The 18,337-nt window shown below is 42.3% G+C and overlaps 1 protein-coding gene across 1 annotated transcript in view; it reads right to left on the reverse strand.

Moving 5' to 3' along the window:
• The window catches only part of LOC143816391 (septin-10-like), an 89,830-nt gene that overhangs the window by 20,149 nt on the left and 51,344 nt on the right, over nucleotides 1-18,337 (reverse strand). The window contains exons 6-8 of the mRNA XM_077296677.1: nucleotides 16,505-16,666; nucleotides 16,175-16,271; nucleotides 7,975-8,143 (exon numbers count right to left, since the gene is read on the reverse strand). Of these exons, the coding sequence (XP_077152792.1) occupies nucleotides 7,975-8,143; nucleotides 16,175-16,271; nucleotides 16,505-16,666 (428 nt within the window). The remainder of the gene's footprint in view (nucleotides 1-7,974; nucleotides 8,144-16,174; nucleotides 16,272-16,504; nucleotides 16,667-18,337) is intronic.

Genomic DNA, 18,337 nt, shown 5'->3' on the forward strand with positions numbered 1-18,337 from the left:
AAATATCAGATTTTTTTTTACTTCTAAGCATAGATTTACTGTGGTCCAGACAAGCAATTTAAAGCAAGGCCAAAAAGGTACATTGTGAATGCTAGATGTATGCTTTGTGGATAGGTAACCCAAGGTCTGGACATTCAGGTAACAGTATACAGCTGTTCCCTGCCTTGTAAGGGGTGTAATGTACGCAGAGGACACTATCTGAGAGATACACATCAAGGAACAATACACAACCCCAAGCACACAGCAAACAAAAAAGGAAAAAAGAACAAGAATATGGTCTAGCTAACGCTGACCGTGATGCCACAGGGCATGTCCGGCTGGAGCACTAAACTCTATGAAGCTGCATTATTAATTCAGGCTGGTGAAGAGTAAACAGGATATAAGAGCCATAAACTCATCCTGAGAATTTCATTTCACTGCTCTGTGACAATGCTTGGGAAGCAGATTGCCTGCAAAATATCTAAAAACCTACTTCCTAAAGCAATGAGCATTTCCTCTTCTCAATTTACATAATGTAACACATATTGCAGGAAAAAGATACAATTGTAAGAAATATCCTAAAATAGAATTCATTTATAAAGCAGCGTTAATTCCATGAAGTTGCACATTTGAAAATATTCACTATAAAATTGTGACATTTTTGTGTTTCTCAACGTCTAACAACGCCACGCACAACTTTAGGTACAACTGCTGTAGCGCCAGTATCACCTATAGTCCAGTTATGGGCCCTAAACATGAAGACTGCAGTTGTTCACACCGGTCTTGATGAGGAGGTGTCCTGGAGTCAGACGCTCCTGATTCATGAAGAGGCGTACACCTCTTCATGAGTCAGAAGCGCCCGATGAGGTGTGTGCACCTCACCACAAATCCTACTCCTGTCCCTGCTGGAATAAGATTTGGAGCTTAAGGAATGCTGCCACTCCTCATGAATTTGATGAGCGTTGGTCACCATGCCTCTGTCCTAGCCCTGCCCAGTTTGTTGGAGCTCGTCGAAAATGGCGCGAGAACACCAAAAGTCACAATTTTAGTGTAGCTGCCAGTTGTGCCAAAATTAGGTGACCTTGCAAAGCAGAATATTGCTGGAAAAGCTTTCATGAATCAAGCCCAAGCATTCAGGTTAAAGATTAACTCCCAATTAATGGGTAAAGGTGTGGATGGGGTAATCATTCTTTTTATAAAAACAGTATTCTTTAACTTTTTCTACTTTTCTTTCTTGTATTAAAAATATAATACATTAAATGAATCAAGGCAACAAAAATCCATAGAATAATTTTCACAGCAAAATATTGCCTGCTTCATAGCAAATAGATCATATCCTAGACAAAATATCATAGAGTAGAAAATTTGTAGAATCTGCCACTTAGATTCTCTGTTACCAGAGATTCAGATTAAATACAGACATTTGAAAGAGTTAAACAAGTTTTTAGGAAAGCACAATGCTTTTTCCACCTACCCATTAAGCCAGGCATTAACTACTGTATGTCACTGTGTAACTGTCATTAGCAAAACATAATAGCAATAAGGCCCCAATAAACGGAACCTACTTGTAGACATAGGGACTCAATTGTGAATCCCAGAACTGTTGTTAAAGGGAACCTGTCTCCCCCAAAATGGAAGATGAGCTAAGCCCACCGGCATCAGGGGCTTATCTACAGCATTCTCGAATGCTGTAGGTAAGCCCCCCGATGTATCCTGAAAGATGAGAAAAAGAGGTTAGATTATACTCACCCAGGGGCGGTCCCCACTGCGGTCCAATCCGATAGGCAGTGCGCAGGCGCTGGGAAAGGTCAGAGAGGCCCGGCGCCTGCGCACTGCAGCTCTTTGCTCTGCCCTCAACAGGGCAGACAAAGTACGCCTGCGCCGGAGCCGCAGCGTGAAGACAAGAAGAGGACGTCATCGTAAGAAGATGGGAGGCCCCAGAGCGGACTGCAACGCCCACCGCAGCGGGACCGCCCCTGGGTGAGTATAATCTAACCTCTTTTTCTCATCTTTCAGGCTACATCGGGGGCTTATCTACAGCATTACAGAATGCTGTAGATAAGCCCCTGATGCCGGTGGGCTTAGCTTAACTTCCATTTTGGAGGTGACAGGTTCCCTTTAAGGGTGTGTCAGAGGCTGCTGACAGCCGCAAGGTCTCTGCAGTTGGCTTTGCAGACGCCTTCCTAGTCCTTCTGGCTCTTGGACCCAGTGGCAACTTCCCCCCCCTGCTCTGATTGACACACCTGGACTGGGTGTTTATAGACTTCATCAAGGTGATGAAGAGGGGAGAATCCCCTGCACCTGTCCCGGCAGCTCTGTGACGTCACAAACAAGCTCTGCCCCCTCCTAAGCCCGCCGAATCCCTCAGCGTCACTACCGGCCGGAGCGCGCAAGGTAAGTGCCGGTTATTCTGCAATCTATTGCGGATGATCCAGCAGCACCACTCTAATAGGTGAGAACCTCCCCAGCATCCTTCTTGTGCATCCAGCACAGCGATCACTGTGAGCCAAACAGCTCAAATCTTCACCCTAATACGCAGGTGAGAGATATTTGTCAAATCCTCTAAACAAATTGTGTATTTGATTTACACAGCACCTTGGGGCACATAACAGCAAATTCCAAGGATCTGACTGCTCCGACAAGGATCTACCCTTACTAGTCATATTTCTAGTGAGTATTTCTATGGACTTTATCAATAGGACGTTAGCACACTGATCATTGAGAGATATACATCACCTATTTTTTCAGCAACCCTTACTAACAAGCACTAAAGTCTCCCGCTGACCCCACAGAGATCAAACATATCTCTTTCCAGTACTTGCGAGTACAACTATAACCCAGTCGGGTGTCAGCTTAAAGTTGTAAAAATATTTAAAAAAAAAATGTGTGTGTGTGTGTGTGTGTGTGTGTGTGTGTGTGTGTGTGTGTGTGTGTGTGTGTGTATGTGTATATGTATATATATATAAATATTAATCACCATTTTTCTAGCTATCTCACTTGTCTATAGATACACCTAATCCACCTCTCCGGTCTTTCACAGACAAGAGCATCATTCCCAGTACAAGTGAGTACTCTATCTGTTAAAAGCTGTACATAATATCTATTTATCTACCCCCCATTTTTTAGCCACTTAATCTCAGTTTAGTGCAGGTGTTAAGGTACCTTCACACGAAGCGACGCTGCAGCGATAGCGACAACGATGCCGATCGCTGCAGCGTCGCTGTTTGGTCGCTGGAGAGCTGTCACACAGACCGCTATCCAGCGACCAACGATGCCGAGGTCCCCGGGTAACCAGGGTAAACATCGGGTTGCTAAGCACAGGGCCGCGCTTAGTAACCCGATGTTTACCCTGGTTACCAGCGTAAAAGTAAAAATAACAAACAGTACATGCTCATCTGTGCGTCCCCCGGCGTCCGCTTCCTGCACTGACTGAGTGCCGGCTCTAACAGCAGAGCGGTGACGTCACCTCTGTGCTGTACTTTCACTTTAGGGCCGGCGCTCAGTCAGAGCAGGAAGCGGACGGCAGGGGACGCGCAGGTGAGTATGTACTGTTTGTTTTTTTTACTTTTACGCTGGTAACCAGGGTAAACATCGGGTTACTAAGCGCGGCGCTGGTATCGTTGCTTTTGGTGTCAAACCTGACGATACACGCCGGTCTGTGGACCAAATAAAGTTCTGAACTTTATTCAACGACCAGCGATATCACAGCAGGATCCTGATCGCTGCTGCGTGTCAAACACAACGAGATCGCTATCCAGGACGTTGCAACGTCACGGATCGTTCTCGTTCTCGTTGTAAAGTCGTTTCGTGTGAAGGTACCTTTAATCTTTGTATAGTCTGCTTGTCAGGAAAGCTTTACACTTTATTTATACTAGGCAACCTGAAGGGTAACCTGCAGCAATGCAGGCGACATAAGATAAGAAAGATTCTTCTAAATTTACTGTGTGAAAAAATGATCGACATGTTCATGGCCTTGATCTGACTGCAACAAGATTTGTTCTCCTCCCAGAACAGAATAGTGAATGGTCTTCTCAATGTATTCTTTGTGAGTTGTGTTTCTTAGATTAAGTCTTACTTTCTTAGCATACACAAAGATTTAATAAATCAAACCATTCTACAAGAAGTTGCCAGGTTTTGAGAGACATGGTTTATTATGCTGGAAAACATTTCATGAGTCAGAGTTGAAATGATTTGTGATGCTTCAGTGATTAGTTCAGTGCAGTGATAATCAGATGAAGTTATGCACAGGGAGAGAGTGATGGGAATGTGGGAGCGATTGAGGATTTCACATATGCAAAATACAGATATAGTGAGCAGCTTGTGCACAAAATGGATGGCATGGAGCAACAAAGCATGCACAGGCAATGTAGGCTTAGCCAATATTGACAGCAATTCTGCTGAAAGCCACGTAGAGTGGGACACACCTGGCCAAAACAACCCAATGAGGACTTATTCCTTATGGAAACACTTGGGCCCCGATTTATCAAGCAGTTTTTGACACTTTTCTGCAGTAAAAGCAACTTGAAGTTGCACAAATATTTTGCAACTTTTCAAGTCTTTACTCCAGTCCTGGCTACCTCCACCAAAGTGGGCAGAGATGGGTCGAGACAGGGCATTGGGAAGCCCATCCATCAAATTAATCATAATGTAAGCCACCAGGGTGGTGTAAATTATGACAGACATGTACACTAGACCCTGGCTGTGGTAACATTTCTGACAGAGGACAGAAAATCCTCGCCTCTTAATGAATTTACATGTTTAGTAGAGAAAGAGGATGCTTCACAGGGCAACAACTTATGCTTCTAAGCCATTAGATACATAGTGCAGTAGGACTCTCACCTCTATGGGTTATGCGAAGTGCACAACACCCATGAGAATATATGTAGTGACTGGCTGCCTGACCTCCCTTATCCAAACTTCTGTCTAGGTCCGGAGGTAAATGTCATAGTTAAAGATTCAGAAAAGGCCACAGGGTTGCACAAGTGGCACCAAAACCCAGGAAGATGGTGATCAATATGATCATTGTCATAGATGTAAAGGTAAAATGGGACCAATATCAAAACGGTCTCTTGAGCAGGGACATGTGACCCACATATAGAGGATTGAAGCATGGCTTCATCATGAATTGAAAGGAAAAAGAGCTAGCACTCTAAGGACACTACATTTTACAGCTATTCAGTGAAGACCTCCTGCTGTCAGCAGGTAATTGAAGTGGGTTATCTGCTGCAGAACAGACATGAAGTCTAGGCCCAGTGTAAAAGGGGGACACTGAACTGCCCCCCCGTTGTCAGGTACAATCACCTACAATAAAGGATCAGCATGATCATTATTTTTCTTGGTTTTGGTGTGGCCCATTAACAGTTTGGCATTTTCTGAATCTTTAACTCTTAATGAACTTGATGAATCTTACTCCAGCACTCCTTTTATTAAGCCTGGTAAATAAAACACTACTTTTAGTAAAGCTAATCCTTCAGAAAGTCACTGACCAAAACTGTCCCTGGTATACAACTCACTACATTTTCCTTGTGAAGTGTTTCTCTTTGCTGAAAACCCAACTCATTTCTTCCTGTGCATGGGAGTCCCTGATCTATCATCCAGAGCTGTTCATTCTTCTGTTACTGGGAACAGGAGGTTTCAGTCATTATGAAGACAAAGTAGAACAGTCCAACATGCATACTCCGTGTTTTCCTATAGGTAATGTCCCACCTAAGTCACGACATTTGCTATGCGGAGCCAGCTAGGGTGCTGAGCAACATTTCCTCAAAGGTAGGCGATCGGTAAAAGTGGGCAACCTTCTTGTGCCCTGCAAGTACCATGCATGTGTCCTATCCTAATTACTAGAACATATACAACACAATACTTGCTTGCACGATATGCTTTGCTATTTTGTCAGTGGGCACCTCAATGCAGATGTGACACAGCTTCAAACAGCGATGCGGCTGTGTCCTACACATATACAAGGTCACAATTAAGTGGACGGTGTCAGCTGAACCGACAGGTCCTCTTTCTGATTGGCTATATCAAATAAAGCAAAATAACAGGACCTTTGTAAAGTTACTGCCTCCCTTCACAATGACCAAGAAAGAGCATTTTATTCAGTCTGTTTAATCCTTACTTCTTCACACTTGTCTCGTTTTTTCTAGATTACCCCGCGGATACAAGCTGAGCACAGGGTACATTTATCTACAATAGTCAGTGCTAGCAGTTTGCCTTGAGTTTCACACCAGCATTCCGGCAAGGGCTGGTATTACCCTCTACTATAACAAGCAGCTGTGCAAGCAACAGGTGCAGGGCAAGGGCTCAAAATCTTTCTACAATCGGAAACCCTAGAGCATTTCATAGATTGGATGTGGGCTCCAAGACTGGCTAATCTTTATATTTTCCCACAAATTACAACACACAAGGTGTGAACACTGCAGCCATGTAAAGGACTCCCTGATTCCAGTGTATCCCTGGTCTGGAGGGGATTTCCTGCCAGAACTAATGCTATTCCATCAATGTTTGATTAGCAGGAACCAATCACTGGGATCCTTTCATTCGCGTCTTTGGCTTTCTTTAGCTGACTACACTCCAGTTCCACTGCTGTATCAATTAGAACTCAGTAATTAAAGGGAATCAGTCACCAGTTTTTTCAAACATAACTTGAGAGCAACATGATGTACAGAGACTCTGATTCCAGTGATGTGCGACTTAATGGGCTGCTTGCTTTAGTTTTAACAGCAGGAAAGTATAACTAGGAGGACTAATAAACCTGCTGCCATGAAGTCCTCCAAATTCATAAGCTCTGTATAACTCCACCACACATTGGCAACTTTCTGCCTATGCACAGAGTACACAGAAAGCTGCCAATCAGTGGTAGTGGGGTTATACAGAGCACAGCATTCTGAGAACTTGTACATCTGTAACAAATAAAAGTGATTTTATTAAAACTGTAGCAAGCAGCCTAGTAAGTGATACAACGCTGGAATAAGGATCTCTGCCCCTACATCATTCTGCTCTCAGATGTGGTAGGAAAAACCTGGTGACCGATTCCCTTTAGAGTGAATTCTGCAGTTTTGCCTTGCTGACAGCGTTGGGTAATGAATGACTGACACAATATGGCCTATCAGCAACCCATAGACTGCTGCCTATGGTCAATTCCTACTGATGACATTTCCTAAAGTACTGCAGTGCGCCGGGCCTCTCTGACCTTTCCCAGCGCCTGTACACTGTAGTACTTTACTCTGCCCTCAACAGGGCAAATAAGTACTCCTGCACAGGAGCACAATGCTGGGGAGCCATGAAGCAAGCAGGAGGGCGGCATCGCAAGAAGATGGGAGGCACCGGACCTGCGACACCCATCGGACCGGACCGCCCCCCGGGTGAGTATAGTAAAACGTATTTTTCTCATCTTTCAGGTCGGATCGGGGGCTTATCTACAGCATTATAGAATACAGTAGATAAGCCCTGAAAGGCTGTGGCCGTATCTTATATCGGCCAAACCTGCTGACAGGTTCCCTTTAAGAACTGCAAAGGCAAACCAGAGGTAAGTTTAGCAATTCCATTCATTTAATAAAAGAGAAGGGGTGTATGAAAACAACCACGGGTGCATCAGTGTGTCTGCTCAATAAGGTCTGTCTCTGCGCACAATATGCACATAGGATTATAACAGGCTGCTTTTTCCCTCAGGCTACAAATAAGAGTCAAAAGAACATTAATGATAAGTGCACAGATAAGAGATTGCCATCAGTCACATGGTTAATTTATTTCCGACATGCTCAATCGTGACTGTAAGGAAAGTGTTACTAGGCATGGGAGTAGTCTGGCAGCATACAGTCGAATCACTGCAATTATTGTGAGTGATGTGCCAACTAGAAAAACGGAATTTCTTACTGCTGAGCACTGTGAATAGTATAAAAAATGTATCTACAGATCCTTCATTCCACAGTGTATTGCCTACTTTGGATGACTTATCAGAGAAAATCAGCATGGCCACATATGAAGTAAAATGCCTACCTTACTGGCTTATCTCCGGGACCCATATCTTGAAATCCCATTTCCTCTAACTTGCAGCGGCGATATAACTCATAATGCTTGCTGTGGGTCTGTTCCCTTAAGTCCTCCATATTAGTGCAAATCAACATCTCACGCAACTTTACAAAATCGCAGTGATTTTCGTTTTCCACTAGTAAGAAAATGGCAGAGAGAATAATGAGCAACATACATTCATAACACACATTCACAGCTTGACCAAGTGTTCTCAAAAATTAAAGGGGTAAGTCCAAAACATGGAAGATTTACAGATCTTTCTATTAGGCTCAATTCACACCTCTGTGCACACACTGCAATGTGCGGACTGACCGTTGGTCTTCTGACCCAAATTAACATGCTAGTAGGCATACAGTGCCTTTCTAAAGTATTCACCCCTTGGCTATTAACTTGTTTTGCTACATTACAACCTGTGTTAAAAAAAAAAAATTGTAAACCGATTTGTGTGTGATGCATCAGCACTAAATAGTCTAAGTTGGTGAAGTGAGTAAAATATAGGCAAAAATTCAATTTATTGGATCAATTTATGGGATTAAATAACTAAAAATTGGCATGGGCATATATATTCACCCTTTTTGCTATGAAACCCCTAAACATTTCCTGTGCAAGCAATAACCTTAATAAGTCACATACTTAGTGAAATGAAGTCCACATGTGTGCAATCTAAGTGTCAGTATATACCCTTTACCTTTTCTGAAAGGCCACGGGGGCTGTAACACCATTAGGTAAGCGGCACCACTAACAAAACAACACCATGAAGACCAAAAAGATCCCCAAACAAGTCAGGGCCAAAGATGTTGAGTACAAGTTGGCGTTGGGTTACAAAAAAAAATCCCAATCTCTGATGATCTCGGGAAGCACCATCAAATCCATTATCATCAAATAGAAAGAACATGGTACCACAACAAACCTGCGATGAGAGGTTGTCCACAAAAACTCTCAGCCCAGCAGCCCAGAGACCAAAGGAGAAGGAGCTGCAGAGTTCCCAAACAGAGACTGGAGTATCTGTCCATAGGATCACAAAAAGCCGTATACTCCATAGAGGTGGCCTTTATGGAAGAGTGGGCAGAAAAAGCCTCTATTTACACACAAAAATTGTAAAGCTCATTTTGAGTTTGCGAAAAGATATGTTGCAGACTCACAAAATGTATGGAGAAAGGTGCTATAATCACCAAGGTAAATGCTATGTGTGGCAAAAAAAAAACAAAACAAAACACAGCTCATCAGTCCAAGAACACCATCCCCACAGTGAAACATGGTGGTGGCAGAATCAAGCTGTGGGAATGTTTTTAGGCAGCAGGGACAGGGAAAATGGTCTGTTTCAAGAGGAAGATGGATAGTGCAAAATACTGGGATATTCTTGAGCAAAACCTGTTTCAGTCTGTCAGTGATTTGAAGTAGACTATAAACAGCCATACTCTCAGATGATTGCAAATAGTTATTCAATTTATTAACATGAAAGAATTATGCACCACACCTTTGGATAACAAAAAAGTGATGATGGGTAAAGCAATATCTCATAACGTTTCGACGCAATATTGGGTCATTGTCAACATCGTTATTAATTGTGGTAGATATATGAAATATATAGAGGAAGAAATGCGCTATCCAGCAGGGCACCAGGGTGATCAGGTGTAAAGAGCGCTCTCTGCGTGGTACACTCTTTACACCAGATATCCCTGGCACCCTGCCAAACGACTCCCTTGGGGAAACACATTGCTGCAGACAGCGCATTTCTTCCTCTATATATACACAATTGGTTATAGCGTTTTTTGACAAAGACCCAAGATTGGGTTGAAACCTTACAACATATCGCTTTACCCATCATCGCTTTTTTTTCCTATCCAACGGGGTGGTGAAAAATTATTTCATGTTAATAAAATCAATCACTACTTGCAATCAAATGCAGCTGTTTATCGTCTACTTGGAATTTTGGAATACTCCAGTCCAGTCAGCACTCTCAAATTTGCTGAGTGACAACCTTTTCTATTGCCAACTGTCAGTAGTTTGAGACTGCGATGGAGGTTCACCTTCCAAGACAACGACCCAAACCATACTGCTAAAGCAACACTTGAGTGGTTTAAGGGGAAAAATGTAAAGGTACCTTCACACGAAACGACATCGCTAGCGATCCGTGACGTTGCAGCGTCCTCGCTAGCGATATCGTTTCGTTTGACACGCAGCAGCGATCAGGATCCTGCTGTGATGTCGCTGGTCGCTGAATAAAGTCCAGAACTTTATTTGGTCGTCCGATCGCTGTGTATCGTTGTGTTTGAAAGCAAAAGCAACGATACCAGCGATGTTTTACACTGGTAACCAGGGTAAACATCGGGTTACCAAGCGCAGGGCCGCGCTTAGTAACCCGATGTTTACCCTGGTTACCAGCGTAAAAGTAAAAAAAACAAACAGTACATGCTCACCTGCGCGTCCCCCAGCCTCTGCTTCCTGACACTTACTGAGCGCCGGCCCTAAAGTGAAAGTGAAAGCACAGCGGTGACGTCACCGCTGTGCTGTTAGGGCCGGAGCTCAGTCAGTGTCAGGAAGCGGACGCTGGGGGACGCGCAGGTGAGCATGTACTGTTTGTTTTTTTTACTTTTACGCTGGTAACCAGGGTAAACATCGGGTTACTAAGCGCGGCCCTGCGCTTAGCAACCCGATGTTTACCCTGGTTACCCAGGGGCCTCGGCATCGTTGGTCGCTGGAGAGCGGTCTGTGTGACAGCTCTCCAGCGATCAAACAGCGACGCTGCAGCGATCGGCATCGTTGTCGCTATCGCTGCAGCGTCGCTTCGTGTGAAGGTACCTTTAAAGTATTGGAGTGGCCTAGTCAAAGCCCAGACCTTAATCCAATTGAGAATCTGTAGTCAGACTTGAAGATTGCTGTTCACCAGAGGAAGCCATCTAACTTGAAGAAACTGAAGCAGTTTTACCCTGAGGATTGTGCAAAAATCCTAGTGACAATATTTGAAAAGCTCAGAAACTTATAAAAAGCGACTTGCAGCTGTAATTGCTGCGAAAGGAGGCTCTACAAAGTACTGACTTTAAGGGTGACTAGTTATGCACATTGAAGTTTTCAGTTATTTTGTCCTATTTGTTGTTTTCTTCACAATAAAAGGAAAACCAAATGATCACAGTTGCAGGCATGTTCTTTATCAGAACTGATGCAAACCCTCAAAAAAAACTGACAAATTGCAGGTTGTGAGGTAGCAAATAAAAAAAAAGTGTGTTGAATACTTTTTGCAAGCCACTTGTATATAAGGCTGTTCGTTCAGGTCAAGAGACACTCGGTGAATCTGGGCATTGAAATTCGTGCATGACCCGTGAAACATGCACATGAAGTCATCCTTAGGCTACGTTCCCACGATTAGTTTTTGATGAGTTTTTTACGCTGTATATTTTTGAAAAATGCAAGTAACCTATTTTACTTAATAGGTGCAGAAACCATGCAATATCAGGAACTCACCAAAAGCTCATTGCGGGGATGTAGCCTTAGGGCCCCTTTCCACTTGCGAGAGAAAAAATGGTCCGATTAACGAACCGAAAAAAGGAGGTAAATCGTGCGAGTGCTATGCGATTTTTTTATCGCAACATCCATATGACATCCGTATGACATCCGTATTGCTGTCCGATTTTTACGCACCGGTGTCCTTTGAAAAGCCGGCAAATCAGTGCTGTGTACAGTAAAATCACACTGACAGGTTAGAATAGAATAGATATATACACATATATATATATATATATATATATATATATATATGTATATATACACATTCTGTCAGTGAGACACCTATATATGTATATTTATATTTAATGCAGCGCTAGATAGCATAAAAGCCGCTAATTCAATTGCCGGCTTTTGCTCTCTCCTTTACAAACCCGACAGGATATGAGACATGGTTTACATACAGTAAACCATCTCATATCCCTTTTTTTTTGCATATTCCACACTTCTAATGTTAGTAGTGTGTATGTGCAAAATTTGGCCGCTGTAGCTGCTAAAATAAAGGGTTAAATGGTGGAAAAAATTGGCGTGGGCTCCCGCGCAATTATCTCCGCCAGAGTGGTAAAGCCAGTGACTGAGGGCAGATATTAATAGCCTAGAGAGGGTCCATGGTTATTGGCCCCCCTGGCTACAAACATCTGCCCCCAGCCACCCCAGAAAAGGCACATCTGGAAGATGCGCCTATTCTGGCACTTGGCCACTCTCTTCCCACTCCCGTGTAGTGGTGGGATATGGGGTAATGAAGGGTTAATGTCACCTTGCTATTGTAAGGTGACATTAAGCCAGATTAATAATGGAGAGGCGTCAATTATGACACCTATCCATTATTAATCCAATTGTATGAAAGGGTTAAAAAACCACACACTTTATTAAAAAGTATTTTAATGAAATAAACACACTGGTTGTTGTAATATTTTATTGCTCTCTCAATCCACCTGAAGACCCTCGCTTGGAAAAATAATAAACCAACAATATACATACCTTCCGTAGATCTGTGACGTCCCACGATGTAAATCCATCTGAAGGGGTTAAAATATTTTACAGGCAGGAGCTCTACTATAATGCAGCTGTGCTCCTGCCTGTAAACCCCGGGGAATGACGGTAATGTAGGTCAATGACCTATAGTTACCTTCAGTCGCGGTGATGCGCCCTCTGCTGGATGTCCTTATGAATTGCAGCCTGGGAACTTTTTCCCACGCTCGACGTCATATGAGGACATCCAGCAGGGGGCGCCTCACCGCGACTTGCATTGGCGAGTCTCGTCCGAGAATCGCAGCAATACGCAGCATGCTGCGATTTTTTTTCTCAGCCGATCCAGATTTTTCTCAGTCCGATTTCGGCTGAGAAAAAAATCGCAAATGAAAAGACACCTATTGAATAACATTGGTCCGAGTGCAATCCGATTTTTTATCGGATTGCACTCGTCCGTTTTCCTCGCAAGTGGAAAGGGGCCCTTACAGTTTTTCTCAATTTATTGTCCATTTCATGTAGCGCTCATTCAGATGAACGGATTTACAATCTGTGCCCTGATCATGTGGAAAATAGATAGCACATAGCACATACGATACAATACGATACACTTTATTGATCCTGGGGGGAAATTACGGTATTACAGCAGCAATACAAACAGCAGTACATAAAATATTAGGCACAAATCTTGCACAAATATGCCAATATTACATAACAAATAAATGTGGGTAGTACAAGTATATAAGGCACTGTTAATTGACATTAGTACACCAGCAGTCAGTCATTATTGTCTATCACCCTTAGGAAATTATTATACATCCCCATAGCAGTAGGTACAAACGATTTCCTGAATTTCTCCTTCTTACACCTTAGTAGGATTAGACGGCTACTGAATGTGCTCTTCTGCTTCAAGAACAGCTCGTATAGTGGGTGTGTATTATTGTTCATTATAGCCCTACACTTCTTCTGAATTCTATCCTCCAATACCTCCTCAAAAGAGTCCAGATGGAGGCCAGCAGCCGCACTTGCCTTCTTGATAAGTTTGTTGAGCTTATTAGCGTCAGATCCTCGCACACTACTGCCCCAGCATATGATAGCAAAAAAGATGGCGCTTGCCACAACGGACTGGTAGAACATTTCCAGCATTTTACTGCACACATTGAATGACCTGAGCTTCTGAAGAAAGTACAGTCTGCTCATTCCCTTCTTGTAAACCTTTTCTGTATGACTCCTCCAATCGAATTTACTGTCAAGGTGAACCCCCAAATATTTGTAGCTCTCAACAATCTCAACCTCCTGGCCAGCAATATTGATCGGTAAGTAATCCTCCTTTTTCCTTCTATAACTCACCACCAAATCCTTGGTTTTCTTTACATTTAGTTCTAGACAGTCTGGCACCAATCCACAAAGTCAGAAACCACCCTTCTATAATCCTCCTCCCCCCGACCCCCACAATGCCACATGTACCCATGTAATTGGATGGTCTAGTTCAGATGACAGTTTTCAACACAGGCCAGATGACCATGTGAAAGAAAAAAAATCCAGAACTTAATGGAAGCTAAAAAACCAGATCCCATAATGGCACATTACATAGGCAGATCCATTTCACCGGATCCATTGCAAAGATTACATACAAGACTATATTACAGATCATATGCATTAAAATTCGTTCATTTTTCCTGGAAGAACAAATAACAGCTTGACGAACACGGATGTAAAGACGGACCAAAATACGCTCATGTGTAAGAGATCTAATATTTTGCATTCATTCATCTGTAGGTGATGGACACATATATTCCTTTTCACACAATTTTAACAGTAGTTATCAGTAAAAAAAAAAAAAGGCTAAAAGTATTTACAAGAAGGTACAACTCACCAGACTTGATTACAATTGTGACTATCCCACCAGTCTCTTCACCTTACATAACCCTAGAAAGGGTAACGCTTCCAACGCTCACAAGATAATTAATGGGATTTACTTTCTAAACTAAAACCAGTTATACAGCTGGGTCTATTTTAAGGAAAACGCTAGTTCAATGCTCATTCATTATGATAGCAGTCTGCGATGCTAATGCAATATATAAACTTTAGCCATTTAGTGGATCAGCCAGGCTTAGTACACGTTGATTTCTGTGGTCAGGTACACATTCAATTCAGTTGCATTTTCTACAATGGATATTGAAATTATTGACAGAAGTAGAAGTGAAGATAACAAAACTGCTGTCAAATAAATAGACAATGGCCCCTATTTATCAAAGCTTTTACGCCCAAAAATTTTAAACATTTTTGCGAAACTTGGAATTGCGCCATTATTTTGCGACCTTTTATGTTTTAGGCTGTGTGCCCACTTGGTGTTCTTTAAGCATTTCCGACACGTTTTTCCGCTGTGGAAACGATTAAAAACGCAAAACGCATCACATTTTTTTAATAGCATTCCGCAATTTCTGTGCCCATGCTGCGTATTTTTCCGCAGCGGAATTGCATAGCGGTAAAATACGCAGCATGTTCATTTATTTTGCGGAATCGCGGCGATTCCGCAGCCATAGACGTGTATAGGAAAAAACGCACAAAAACCGCATGTAAAAGCTTCAAAACCGCATCAAAACCACGTAAAAAAGCATAAAAATCCGCACGCGTTTTCCTGACAAGGGTGTGCGGTTTTGATGAGGAAAAAATCTGCTTATATTCTGCAACGTGGACACATAGCCTTACAGCTAGTTTCTCACAGCTTTGCCAAAATGGGTGTTGCTGGAGAGGGATGGAGGTGTGGTAGGGGTATGACAACAGCCCATCTAATTCCCGATAAGCTGTGGAGTTCCCTACACCAGAAATCTCAATTCAGTACCTGAATTGAGTGGGATTTCTGGTGGCGCTCCAGATTCATGAAGAGGAATACATTTTTTATGAATTAGAAGCGCATGACTCCACCATGCCCCATCATCAAGACCACCAGGAAGATTGCCAGTCTTGACGAATCTGTATTAGAAAGAAATCTCCCTGATGGCTATAGGCTACATAAGACAACAATGCGGGCCGTGGGGGGGGGGGGGGGGGAGAGGCGTATAACTTCTCTATGCAGTTCCTCTCTTTTTCTTAGGAAGTGGACACCTCGTTTAGGTTATCACCACCAACGGGCAGAAGTTGGTCCCAACCTGATCTTGGGTAGCACAGTGGTTAACACAGCAGCTTTGCAGTTCTGGAGTCCTGGGTTCAAATCCCACCAAGGACAACATCTGCACGGAGTTTGTATGTTCTCCCTGTGTTTGCGTGGGTTTCCTCTGGGTACTCCGGTTTCCTCCCACATTCCAAAAGCATGCTGATAGGGAATCTAAATTCGGAGTTACGATAGGGTCAGTAATGATAATGTCAGTAAAGCACCGTGGAAATTAATGGTGCTGATCATTTGTGGGAGAAGGGTGTTGGGTGCCTAAAATGCAAAATATCACTTAGGGTTATTAAAAAAAAACCCAGTAAATTAAAAGCAGGCTCAAATATCTGTGGAGAAATGTCACAAGTATCTACGTGAAGCCTGGTCCATCTCTCCCACACATGGAAACTAAGCAGAATCCAATAGCAGATAGCGGCTCTTACAAATTTATTACCTTCAAAATCACTGGGGAACTTTGAGAAATGCTACATTTTGCCTAAATACAGCTTTTTTAAGCATAGACTTGAATATGAAGTTGAATTTATTTACCTTGTACAGTACCCCATGGATACTGCCGAGCCTTTACCATTTTGTTTCCAATCTTAACTTCCTCCATACTCCCCACTACTGCAAAAGGCAGCTGAGTCTGAGGCAAGAAAAATATAAAAAAAGAAAAATTAAACAATTTTCGTAGTCTCAAGTTCTCATACTACTAGTTTCCTCTACATATTACAATACTTATAATGCATGATAAAGGAAAAGCAGAGAAAAAGTGTAACTTCTTAGGTATTGTAAAGTCAGGACCACAAAATACAACAGCCCATAATGGGGACAGAGAAGGACGACTGATAATGGAAATGCACATTACTGGACACTTACATTCATTGATGCATTCAGCTTGCTGATGGTCTCATCATCAGTTGGAAACTGGTAGATTTGCACGCCATTGCTCACCAGCTCACTCATCAGCTTTGTTTTGAACCTCTGTAACTCTGACTTTGAGATCACATCTGCTTTAGCAATGACAGGAATGATGTTCACCTGAGAAGGAGCACATTCCACATGTAAGATGAAAGACAACTCTTGTAGACACCTGGATGGAAGGTACTAACTAGTACAGAATGTAACAGCAAAATGAACAATACATAATAATACCAGTGGTAAATACACTCATTTCTCTGTTCTGTTCCATAGCACCTTGGGATTTACAGTGGCACCAGAACTAAGCTCAGCTGCGACTGACAGACGTGTGATGACCACCCAATGTTGTAACCTTCACTTACGTAAAGCGAACTTGTCATCAGATTCATGTTATCCGAACCACACGAATCAGACACTGAGTAGGACTGCAGCCTGGTGCATTGTACTCGGAAAGGCTGCAACGTTTAAGAGCAAGAATACTTTAGCCCCTTCCCTCCACAGCCAATCTCCATTTTTGTGTTTTTTCAAAATTTCCTTCCCCTTCTTCCAAGAGCTATAACTTTTTTTATTTTTCTTTCCACTTGGAAGTACATTGGCTTGTTTTCCGCAGGATGAGTTGTACTTTTTAATAACATCATTCATTTTACCACGCACTGTACTGGAAAATGGAGAAAAAAAAAAACGCTTTTATATAATTAAATAGCTATAACATTGTTTTTGTGGAATTGTTTTTATGGCGTATATTGTATGTCAAAAATGACCCTATGATACTCCTTGTCAAGACGATAACGGCAATACCAAACTTATTTTGTTTTGTTTTTTTATTATTTTAGTAAAAGGAAACAAGAAAAAAAACAAAAAAACGTGAATTGGTAACAATTTTTTTTTAATTTTTTTATTGTGTTCGCCATTTTCCAAAGACTTGAAACTTTTTTTTTTTTGCGAGGCAAGACATTGTTTTTGCTTATACCATTCTGGGTTAGATATGACATTTTGATGGCTACGTCCAGCATTTTTTACAGTGCTGTGCTGACCTAACAAAAACACAAATTTTGACGCTTTAAAATTTTTTCTGTCTACAGCATTTACCAACTGTGTTAATTAGTTTTATATTTTGATCAATTGGACTCTTATGGAATGCGGCAATGTTACAAGCGTATTTTTTTTGGTAATATCTTAAATTTTTAATAGGGAAAAGGGGTGTAATTAATCATTAATTTTTTTTCATGTTTTTTTAAACTTTTTTTTTTTTTCATTTTATTTATTAGTCCCCTTAGAGAACTTGAACCTGCGATCGTCTGCTCGCTTGTTCTACATACAGAAATACCACAATATTGGCGTATACTACAAAATCATGGTTTCCTTTGAATCCCGGCCACAAACTAGGTTTCATGAGAGCTTCGTGATGACTGGCACAAAGGTCTTCAATAGATCCCCAGCTGTCATAGCAACCCATTGCCGCCCCGTAATCACATTGCGGGAAAGCCGATGGGTGTATAGAATGACACGCCCCTACGTTGGCGCACTTTTAGTGCTGCTGTCAAGATTCACAGGGCTATTTAACAGGTTAACAATAGTGGGTTGAGCTCCATTCCACCAGTGGCTGACAAAGCCAGGTTCTGGCTGTGTATCACAGCCATAGTCTGATCGGTATGGAGCGGGCTCATGAAGTCTCTGTACACCTGCTCCTGACTTGTGCCGTACATATACAGCGGATGCTGGCAAGGGGTTAAAAAGTCAGACAGCTTTTCAAAGTATATTTAATCAGAAAACCAGTGTTTCAGAGTAAAA

Source organism: Ranitomeya variabilis, chromosome 3 (assembly GCF_051348905.1).
Source record: "Ranitomeya variabilis isolate aRanVar5 chromosome 3, aRanVar5.hap1, whole genome shotgun sequence".
Lineage (NCBI taxonomy): Eukaryota > Metazoa > Chordata > Amphibia > Anura > Dendrobatidae > Ranitomeya > Ranitomeya variabilis.